General features: G+C 38.0%; 1 protein-coding gene across 1 annotated transcript in view; it reads right to left on the reverse strand.

Moving 5' to 3' along the window:
- Positions 1-12204, reverse strand: part of LOC105938917 (exostosin-1a) — a 121668-nt gene that overhangs the window by 18749 nt on the left and 90715 nt on the right. The window contains exons 6-7 of the mRNA XM_036147587.1: positions 7655-7773; positions 6451-6546 (exon numbers count right to left, since the gene is read on the reverse strand). Of these exons, the coding sequence (XP_036003480.1) occupies positions 6451-6546; positions 7655-7773 (215 nt within the window). The remainder of the gene's footprint in view (positions 1-6450; positions 6547-7654; positions 7774-12204) is intronic.

The following is a 12204-nucleotide window of genomic DNA, read 5'->3' on the forward strand; positions in this document are numbered from 1 at the left end:
TGAATGGTCTTGAGCCTAAATGCATTTCAGAGTCGGTGGTCATGCTTGAACCATGCAGGCCCCTAGGGTCATCTCTACTCACTCTATGTCCCCGGGACACACAACTAAAAACTTTATAGGAGGGAGCATTTAGTTTCCGTGCTTCTCAGCTCTGGGACCAAAGCCTAAAAGCCTCAAACATGCAGAAATAGTTTACTGTTGGTAAAAAAAAGTCTGAAAGCATTACTGCGTAGTAGAGTTTACCTGTAAAGGTGAAAGATAAGCATCATGTTTGCGTGTTTTTGTTTGCCTAATTTTGTTCTTCTGGTATTTCATTCCTCCCTAGATGCTAGTGTGCAGGGGGGTGTACACACTTGGTGATAATTGTCGTATCCTGATTTTACTTTCTCTTGCACCGTGTTTGTGTGTGAGAGTACAGTAAGCTGTAGCATGTTTGATTAAATATGTTAAAGGATGGTTCCTGTTTCAAAAGACATTTCTTACTAAAGAAGTCTACATAAAGAAGACCACTTTTACAGGGAAAGAACTGGGAACACGGGGTACGGTTAAATCCTGATAAAGTAGTCTTCTTGCACAACCTGGGAACACCACAGTTTTGTGTCAAAATTAGTGTCAAAAACGGGAACTGGTGGGAAGTTACAGGTCCACCGAAGCCACAGTTAAGACCAGAATTATTAGAAACCCCTGGCAGGTTTAGTTTTAAATTTATTTTCACTAAACTAAGAAGTTTGTGTCTGATAGGAAATGAGAGAAGGACCCCTCAGAAGACTGTAAGATAATGTAAATAATATATATTTTTTTGTGAAATTTTTAGAAAGGAGCATAGCACAAGTTCCAGCGTTTTTGCGGATGTCTGCCCCCTCTGGCGACAAGTTGAAATGACACCAGTGTTGTGCACGTGCATGGGAGAAGAACAGTGCATCTGCTGTTGTGACTGCACAGGTCTTTTTTTTACAGGCGTAATGTCCTCTGAGGTAGGAAAGCTATAAATATTGAAGTTAGGCCTTGTTCTCTCGCTATTGCATAGATTAGCGAGAGAACAACAATAGCGGAGACTCAACAAAATAGCCAGGTGAACAAGGGCGTACAGCGCATCACCCCTATGTGCACAACCAGAAGATTTGGCCTTAATCAGTGTCATGAACTCACTAATCCAGCCTATAGAGGCAACTGCAGCAAATAGAGGAAACCTAATTTTATACATCAGGCAATTGTAAGGGCACATATGGGAGAAAAACAAAAACTTTAATCTCCTTTTAAAAAAAGGTGTTTAAAAAATTACTGTTACCCTTCTCAATAATCTCTGGGAAATATTTTGTTGGCATTACAGCAATCAAATCCTTCCTCTAATTTCTTATTATTGCATATCTCCAATGTTTTTCTTCTTCTTAACAATTCATCTTTGGTGATGAGCTCAAAGTCTTTGGAAAGCCTCCTTGCCATCACCCTAATCTTTAGCTCCCTACACAGCCTGGGACTCTGGTATCGCCATTCTAAATGTTAATATTTTCAGTCAGAAGGAAAGTGTTGTAAAAATGTAAAGTTTAATTTAAATCTGATGTCGACAGAGGTATAAATAATATTGATCCTAACTGTATGCAGATCTTCATTTGCGCATCTACCGAGTTTAATTAAAGTACGTTGCAAGTTCTTTTTGTAATCTTAGAGACAAATAGATAAACAGCAACAACTCATCACCACCTTGCTTGTCACGTTAGTGGAGGGAAAAATGGACTTGTTGTAACGTGCAGACAGGAGCTGCAGCTGCAACATTATTAACGTATAAAAATGAAGCTCGAACAAACTTAATAGTGATGTGGAAGGCCAGCTTAGCTTATTACACATATGCCAGCATGATGCATAACAGGGTAGGCAGAGTTGAACTACATTTTTCTTCGCGCAGAAGCCTTAAAAACAAGCTCCCCGTGTTAATATTTGTTGGTTTCATCTTGAATCTGTGGAGATTTAATGTTGAATAAATGCATCTTCATTTTAACTGCTGTCCAGACTGAAACAAAATAGATTCAAGGAGGAAATTGCTCCCAGTAGAACACAAACCCTCATTTAAATGACAATTTTATTTGGTCGTTTTCATTTTCAAGTCTCTACAGTTTTTATCAGGACTTTTTGATTGTCACGATAATGAAACAGAAGTTATAGTGGTGTGAAAATGTAATGTAAGAATCCTGTAGCCTTATTTTCTTGATGTTTTTCCAACAGATATTAACCTGCTCACTTATTTTCAGAGCCCACAAAGGCAAACGAGCTCAATCATACTTCATTTAAAAAAAAAAAAAAAAAAGATCTTGTTTTTTTCAGGAATTTTTCTTTAACGTACTTCAAGATTTTGGCTTTGTGCATTCCAGTCAGTGTTTTGATTTGTGTTTCCTTTAACATTGTTCACTGTTTGTCCTTACACTGTTTTAAGTCTAATGTCAAAATAATCAGGAAGAAGAAAGACCAAGGTGGAATAAACCCAGAACATAGTTACTGCAGATTCTAGCCCAGAAAATGGGCATTTGTAAAACGGTCCTTTGTATCACAATGTGTAATAATCTCACAAATATCCAAGACCAGAATACATAAAAGCATCCATTTTTGAAATATATTGCTTTTTGAAATCTATTTTAAATACACATATATTTTTTGTGTCGGTTTAAAGAGGTCTAAATGCAGTTAAAAATCAGCCTTAGATGGTTGGCTTTGGTGTGTTCATTTACTGGAAGATAAAAAAAAAACTAATCAGAGAGTGAGATCAGCCAATCTCCAATTAGGCAGAATATCATCAGATTCTCATCAGTAACAGAGAAATAGGTGCATCTTAACTCATTGCCATGACTCTAATTGTCAGCACTGCAAGGATTCTTCGTAACTACACAGTATATAACATGACAAAATTGATTTATATAAAGCATGTCCATCAGGTGCATGTGTTCTTCATTTTTTAAATGTTTAACTCTTAGTTGTATCAGTACTTTGTATTTGTGGGTATATCGGTTTGAATAAAGTGAAGGAAACCTGAAATAGTCCGAAGATTTTTACCCTCGGCACGTCATATCGGCTGAATCACACAGTACGGCGGTTTTGTAGTTGTCTGGGTACCCCCCCCCCATCTCCCACCGCTTCCCTCTGGCTGATGTCAATGCTGCTTTGCCTCTGGACAGAGATTAGATCCATCTGATACCTCTGGCAGTTCAGTGGTCTGAGTGTTATCTTCTTCCCTCTCCTTATTTTTGCTACATATCCAGATATTTCCAAAGTACTCTGTTCGAGATCTTTTGCCTGCTTTCATCCTAGAGACGCATGTCGTTTTCTGCAGATTAAAGATCAATTTGCAGTGTTAAAAGTGATTGCTTCCTTTAATCATTAACATTTTATGATCACTGAAGTGGGAAACTATGCGTGAAATTCTCATTAATTCTGCATTATTAGCTGTTAATGTGTTTTGATCTGTTGGTACTTGTAAATCTTAAAGTATTTGCCTCATGGCTCCCTTAAAACAATGTTGGTGGAAAAAAAAAAAAGTGTAGTTGCAGCTGCAGCTGAATGATTGCAGTCTGGACTCCGGTTTTTCAGCTGATCTGACAGAGATTAAAAACAGCGGAGTGAAGCGGCCAACAACCGAGAAGAAGTAAAAGTTTCTTGATGGAGTATAACACTCAGCATTATAGAGTCGAAACAGTCGTAACCAACAACAAATTACTGTGCCGCTGCACCATGTTGAGACAAATGACACTTCCTGAGCGTGCATGCTTGTCGTTATTACAGTGGGAGCAAACAGAAACTCAAGCAAACGCACCCGAGAGCATCTGTCCTGGCAGCACGACAATATACCCCATGACTAATTACGGGACCACACGCACTGCAAGAGGCCTTTTACTGTCACCCGTGGAAACATCGCTGGTATTTTTTCAAGGGGGAGACATTTACGTGAAAACAAACAGAAGCAATTAGCCTACAAGACGAGAGTCTCACACAGAGAGATGTTTACATAGAGGTCATGTGGGAGGCTCGGTGTATGTTTTAGAGACTGAACCGGCACAACTAATGGGAAAATGAGCACAATTTAATGTGCAAAAATACCCCAAAACAGCTGTTAGGTTATTCAGATTGTGGGTCTTCGTGAAGAACAAATGGTAACCGGTTATTCTGCAAATGACAACAATATACACAGATTGGCTCCTTTTCTTTTTTTTTTTTGCTGTAATAGCTCACAATTAAAGTAGTAATCCTTCACTTTCACTACTTTGAGTGAGTGTTTTACCCAGAAATAACCCTGCGTCAGAATTTCAATGGCAAAGGACAGATGGTTATCAAAGCGAACTGTAAACGGCGCATCGTTTATTTTGTCCTTTGCTCTGTTAAAGGGCTCCAATGGATATATATATGGATATATATCCATCTAAAATGGACAAAAAAGAAAAATATTCACTTTGCTTTCTTACACTTTTGCTTTGCTCAGATTTTGCATAAATTCAAAAGAAACGTCTGGATTTATAACTGATTGTCAAAACTCAATTATATTTAAACATCTGATGCTCAGCCCCAGAGCAGTGTTTTAAAAAAATTCCTTAAAACAACAACAAGAAGAAAGATTAACTCCATGCCCTCAAGCTTCCATTCACAAACATACATGCACAGAAGTCTCACTAAAATGACTATCAAAAATAAATTTGGCAGCGCTAAATACCAGATATTGTTTTTTTACATAAAGCTAACAGCCGCCTTAATCCTTAATACCTCTGCCCAGAGCTTTCATTACCACAACAGCCAACTGAGTCCTCCAGTGTGCGCTCTGTGTGGTGAATGAGAGAGCAACCTGAAGCTGGCCGGCTGAAGCATACCATCTGAATCAGCCGGAAAACCAGGCGTGAGTACTTGCCTGTTTGCTCCCGCATACCTGAATCACATAATTTATTTATCACAAAATCCTACAGGAGCCTGCTAATGACCGGCTCTTTTGATTCAGGCGTGTTCAAGCAAAGCTGCATCTGAAGCATGCAGGAAAACGGCCCTCAGGGACCAGGATCGCCGGCCCCTTGCCTGATATCTCAGCCAACAAAGTCTACCTGAAGGTAGAATCTCAGCAGAATTAAATACACGTTCAATGAAGGTGTTGTGTAGCTGTGCTGAGGCAGATTTCTAGAACGCAGTTAAAGTGTGTTGGATCAGTCCAGAAACTCCACAGAGACCAAAAGAACAAAAACAAGGTGGTAAAAACTAAGCAAACAAAAGTAAAATTGGATTAATCCCCTTTCTGGGTCTATGGCGCCACCAGGGGTGCCATAGACCCCCCCCCCCCCCCCCCCCCCCCCCTACTGGCCAGTGTAAATTGTAGTAGCATCAGTTTAGCATTTCATCCCATTATGCACAGCCGGCAATTAGCCGCTTTTCTTGACTTTCTATCACACTTTTATTTGTATCTGCCAATATTTACTGTCCCCTAGTAATTGTTTTGGTTTTCAATAAATTAATACATGTACACCTTATTCCTAATATAATTACACAATAAAAAGGAATTGTTGTTCAACTCAAAATTTGACTGTACTGTTATAGGTCTATGCATATTAGATCATTAGTAACATTAAAAACCAAACAATAAACCAAAAGATATCAGTAGGCGTTTACTTAAGTCTTTAAGATGGTTTTGTACAGGCAGCTTTACTACAACAGTAGAATAAAATCTTGAAATTATGGCTTAAAGTTTGATTGGCCCCATCTGGCCCCTATGAAACATTTCTGGAGGCGCCACTTTTCTGGGCTCTCTTCATGCTGGATCTTAGTAGGTTTAAGGTCAGCGTCTTAAGTCTAAGTTAATATCAATTATTTCCTAATAATAACAAAAATATCAATCTAAAATAAAGAAAACCTCATCAAATAGGTTGCTCAGTTAATTTGTGACACTGTGCTCAAAAATTATGATGGCCAATAATATCGGGAAACCAATGCATAATTTAGCAATGTTGAGGTTTGTATGTCACTTGTTATTATCAATAAAGTAGGGTAAATTATACAGTATTACATATATGTTTTAACTTGTATCTCTAAATTTCTCAAATGCCTGCAGCAGAGCACTAAATCCCCTGCTGCACTAAATTAACATACAGCTTTGATGTTCATGCATGAACATATGGAAACACACATTATTGTTGTAAGAAACTGCACTGTAAATACATACAGAATAATTACTACATCTAGATGGTGTAAATGTGAAAACCTGATCACAAAGAACAACTTATTTTGTCTGGAAGGTTGTGTGGCGCTGCCTCTTATCTGCTTTTTTTAGGAAAGAAATAAAAAGTGTCGAGGCGTAAACGTTGAGTTTTAATTTCCTGGAGCACCTTTGGGTAAGTATCTGTTTAAAATGCAGATAAATGTTTTCATCGCTTAGGCTTGAAGTCGATTTCAACACAGTAATGGAGGCAAAAAGCCGGCAGCGGCAGCAGTTACCTTGGTCTGTCCTTCAATGACAGTGAGAGGCACGCTGGTGGAGGGCCACTTATTTCGAGGAGGTAAAGGCCTGTCACAGTTCCATAAAACCACAACCTAAGAAAAAGAAAGGGGGGCTGGTTAATATACTGCTATCAGGATATCTGTCTATTATTTTCTGAGCTTGGGATCTAAAAGGCTGCACGTGCATGTAAAAAAGAATAAAATTATACAGAGTTTTAAAAACGTATGCTTTTAAGAAAGTCTTCATTTCAGGAGAGTACCCTATTTTACTGTTATAATTTATAAATTATTAAATATGTCAATTTAGCAGCTTTTGTTTCAAAGGGAAAGAATACAGTGTATTCACATTTATATAAATGTATCTATTTAACCATTGTGCCCGGTTTAGAAATGCATCTACAGTGCCTTGCTAAAGTATTCATACCGGTGACCCATGTTCTTTAATGTTTTTTTTTCTTGATTAAAAAAAAAAAAAAATTATTAGAGAACAAATGGCATCATGAAAACAAAGGGCCACAGAAGGGAGAAAGCTGTAAACTTTTTTACTCCATCATTCATTTTGTGTAGTGCTTTGAGAAAATCTGTTGCAAACTGACGCTGCTTAAATAAACTGAATTTAATTACAGGTTTTAGTTCAAAGGGTCCAGTCAAAGTCCAGAACTATATTCACCTGTGAGTGGCTCAGACATTGATGTTCACAGATGCTTTTCATCCAATCAGACTGACCTTGAGCAATTCCACAAAAACAATGTACAAACATTTCTGTGTATGAATGATCAAAGCTGGTGGCAGAAGTTGTTTTTATAAATTATTGACTCGGGGCATTGAATACAAATGTGGGCAACACCATTTACTATTGTTCTAATGTCCTTCTCCTTTACAATTCTGTGTTATTGGTGTTGATCTGTCACAATAAACCCAAAGATAGATCAGATAACCCAGTTTGCGGTTTATTTAGTGAATGTCCAGGAGGTATGAAAACTTTTGCAAGGCACATAACATTAGCATGTAGTTAACCATAATAATAGCAAAAAATATCCCATAAAAATTGGAACATTGATAAATGCTGAAAAATGAGCACGGCCTGGTCAGACACAAGAGCATTAACAGGATTCTCACAACAAATGCTTTTAAAAATGGTCATTATTTGTTAAGCGGCAGCAATGCTGCATCATAGTACAATTTAAACTGATTTTCCCACCTGTGCACAGAACTTGGACTTGGCCACAGCGATGATGAGCTTCACCACAGGGGAGACCTGGGACTGCAGAGGAGTTACTGTATGGATCACGGCTGTAAACTGCTGCGACGGGCTCTTACCTGCACACAAACACAAACAGTGCAGCAGAATGTACAAATGGAGATCTTAAAACCTCCAGCATAGTTAGCTGAACATAACCCTGCACTCTGCTACTGTCATCATATATTTCTCTGCCCCCTCTCCCGCTTTAGGTCTCTTTAGTGAATTGAGTCTACCTGCTTTATCACAACCCCTCTGCAAAACACCGAGTAAAAGAAAGTCATCACATTGATTGATGAGTAAATATTTATACAACGACATTTTACTTCCTGAATACGTTTTAAAGCTTAAAAGAGTTTGAAAAAAATTATGATTTGTTATGTATTTAAAGCTTAGTGACAATTCTGATCTTTTAATTTGATCAAGTCACAATCTGTGTGTTGACATAGTGACATTAAAACCGTCTGCACAACATTTCGGACATTTATCGCTGCTAAGTGAAGGTATAAATCCACTTTGGGGGGTGGAAGCAGCATGGGAAGCTCAAAGAGAAAGGGTGGTGCAACTTAATTCAGGTTTATTTATAAAGCACTTTAAGATATGACTTGGTTGATTAAAATGTTTGAAATATTAAGAAAGCTAATTATTAAAGATAAAACAACAACAATAAAAAAGTAAAACAAAGAGCAGATGCATTTGTTCTAATATTCTCTCATCAACTAAAGGAGTGCCCTGATTTGAGGCCACTCTTATTTGCCATCTATGTGAGCAATGTTGGCCAGGATCTTATGGACACCAATTAGCATTTTTTTTGCAGATGATATGGTTATCTACAGCTTTGCAAAAACTCTTAGTGCCAGTGTCTCTACATTACAAAATGCTTTTAACATAGTTCAGAAACTGGATCTTACTTTAAATGCAAATACGAGCAAGTTGATCTTATTCTCAAGAACAAAGAGCAATCTGCAGATTAGTCATCCAATTGTCATTTTTCAAGGGGCAGAAATCAAAAGAATTAAATCTTTTAGATATCTAGGTATTTTAATTGATGACAATATTAGTTTTAAACAACCTGTTGAACATTTGGTTAGTAAACTGAGACTGAAAATTGGCTTTTACTTCAGAAATAGGTTATGTTTTTTTCTTTCAATGCAAAACGAAACTTGTAGCTGCAACATCTACACCCATTCTGGTTTATGGTTTATATGAATGCTCCAACTCAAGTATTGAGACTACTGGACTCTGTTTATCATGTCTCATGGAGGTTTAGCACATACTGTAAGCCTCACACACACCACTGTGAACTTTACACACACACACCACTGTGAACTTTACACATGTGTGGGCTGGCCAACATTAGAGAATGGTAGACACACTAAATGATATATGTTCATTTATAAGGATATTCTACGTCTGATCCCCTCGTATGTGTGAATACACTCCACCAAAAGTGGCTGGACTGTATCCTTTACACTCACATGACTCTCTGCTGCTGTCTGTACCAAATGTTCACACAGGAGCTGGTAAGGCGGTATTTCAGTATTCTGTCCCCACAACATGGAACAATTTACAAAAAGACTGGGAATTAAAGGAACTGGTTCCAGAAAGGCCCGTTTAAACTCGTGCTCAAAGGTTTGGTTTGTCAATGTTTTTAAATAGTCTTATGTAATTATTGTCAAATCGTCTGTAATGTACTGAATTGTTGTGATCTGTGCCGATGTCTTAGCTAGATTATTAATCTCAATGGGACTTTCCTGGTTAAATCAAGGTTAAATAATAGAAAAATAAAATAAAAGCAAACAAAGAGAGATAAAAATAACATTTTAAGAGAAAACATAAAAACTGAGTTGGCCTGCCTGATATGTAAAGGTCAATCATTCCATAGATTGAAGATTCACTACTGACTAATAAAAACTGATCTGCCGACCTGAGTGGACGATAGAGGAGCCTGCAGATGGAGCAGCTCTCACAGATACTTGGGGGCAAGGCCATGAAGACATTTAAAAGCAATTAAAACAATTTGAAGTGAACCAGTGACAATGAATTGCTGCTAAGACAGGAGAAATGTGCTCTGGGTTTTTTTTTTTTGGTACTAGTTAAATTACAAGCAGCAGCGTTTCGGACCATCTGCAGTCGAGACCTGCATGAGGTGCATGGAAGTGATCTTAACAAGTTGAACTAAAAGCAGAGATTGAAATCTCAAAACGATGCAGCGAAAAGAATGATTTTAATCTGGTCAGCTGACTCTGAACCTAACTGTCATGCACATAAAATATGGAAGTGTATACAGTGTTTTCTAAGTACTCATCCCAATAGGAGTAGGTAAAGAGAGAGGAGAGGCACTCTGCTTGAGAGACGTGCTACATGGGACACAAACACAACAACCTCTCCCTGTTAAACAGGACCCGAGCCAATCCAGAGCAACAACCTGAATGCCAACCAAGATTTCTAGATGGGGAAAGGAGGAGCTGGTGTCCTGGATGCGGCTGTGAGATCCAACAGAACCAGAACAATACAGCGACCAGCCTCTGTGGCTAAAAGGACGGCATTAAAAACCATCGGTTCTCCGGCGAGGTTTGAAAGCGGACTGGAGCAGCTCAAAAAGCGTGTTCTTATCCAAGAAATAACGCGTCTGATGATGAACAATCCTCTCCAGCATCTTGGAGAGGATTTTCTAACATGGGTAAAACGGTGAGGAGTGACAGTGTGACAGCAATAAGGTTTTACTGTTTTAGTCAGCATCATTATGAGGCCATAATGGGCTTTTTTTCAATGCTGCCACCTTTTGTTAATTAATGCAAATTGTCTAAAATGCATACATACAGTACAATTATGCACAATGATGATTGACAAAGGTTTAAAATATAGCTGATGATAAATCATAGTAGACCATCCTGGAACAGAGACATAAACTGTGACACAAGTTAAGTACCTCATGTAATAACAATACTTTATTATTATTATTATTATTATTATTAATAAACATAAGGATGATTACATCCCTGAAATGTAGGAAGAGTATTTATCAGTAACACCCATCTTTAAATCAGTTTAGTTGGGGGGCACCAAATAATGTAATTAGCTCTTTGTTGAAACTAAACAATAAGTATGTTTTTCCCCTAGCTTTGGCAATATGAAAAATTCACATTTTGGTTGGTTTTTAAGAATTGCCATTTTCACTTCATAAAGAGTGTACATAAAGAGCGAGAAAACTGTTTTTGTAAAACAGTTTACCATCTTAAAATCAGTGTATGCACACATGTTTATGAGAATCATCTCCAGGGATCATGTGTGAAGCATCATGGTGAGCCACCTGGACCAGGTCTGCGTCCCAGTCCAGCCCGAGTGGAAGGTCCTATAAGTCATTTTAAGAAAGACAGATTGCCTATGTGTGCATCTAACAACAAATATAGAAATCTATAAAAGATAGATGGAGGAAGATGTGGGATTATACACAGGCTTAATATTCAGAGCAACCAAAGAATGCCAGGACTGCAGGCACATGGAAATTCAAGTGCTGCCTGCGTTTGGGAGCAGGGGAGTACACATCCTCATGGATAAGTGGAGCCGGAGTGCTCTTTAGTGTAGCTCTATCCATCTCTCTGACACTGGCCCCTCCGATCAGCCATCTCAGGTGGGCTTGGTGGTATTTATGGAAGCAGGAGCTCTGCCCTTGTGGGGGTCACACAAATGGGCTCAGGATTTTTGGTTTTCCTGGAAAGACCAAGACTGCTCTGATTAATATTAACTGGCCACGGCTTCTTTTTACATGATACTGTTTTGTTTTTAATCAGAATGAGTAGTTTTAAAATACCTGATATTGGCTTTAAGATAATATCCAACAAACCGTGTGAATGCACGATTGTTTGTGATGCTAAAAGAAATATTTCTGAAAATAAACCACTGGAGTCACCCAAGTTGGCTTCAAAGACAAAGACATGAAGCGGTGCAGTGAAAAAGTAGAAACTTTAAGTGCAACGGCTCCTACTCTTACATGTCAAATTTCTTTAGCAATGAATATGAAAAATTAATTGCACTGCACTATCAGAATTGACAGGGTCTTTCCATAATTAAAAAACACAACTTGATTTAAATTAGATTGTAATTTTGGCAAAAGAGTGTAAGAAACCAAAATAAGAAAAACATTGACGACTTAAATCTGCATGGGAGTGTGCAGGATTTTTCTATTATCTTTGTCCTGCTAAGAGTTTTCTTTCTCTGTACAGATGCCAAGACACGGATTCATTTTAGTGCTCTTCGCCTTTTTTGGGTTCAGACAGCAGACTAGGTGATATTCTTTAGCACTTATCATCTCGACCATAAGATTGCAACTAAATATCTTTTGACCGTCATTGGAAAAAAAAAATAGATACTTTTTAATGGCTCAAATTTATCCAAGAGAAACGTTTAAAAGGGGATTAATTGAGGATATTTGACCGATCATCTTCTCTGACTGATCAGATCTGACACTAATTGAATAAATAGCTTTCAAAAAAATATGAAAAATTCAT

This window comes from Fundulus heteroclitus, chromosome 15 (assembly GCF_011125445.2).
Source record: "Fundulus heteroclitus isolate FHET01 chromosome 15, MU-UCD_Fhet_4.1, whole genome shotgun sequence".
In the NCBI taxonomy this organism is placed as follows: domain Eukaryota; kingdom Metazoa; phylum Chordata; class Actinopteri; order Cyprinodontiformes; family Fundulidae; genus Fundulus; species Fundulus heteroclitus.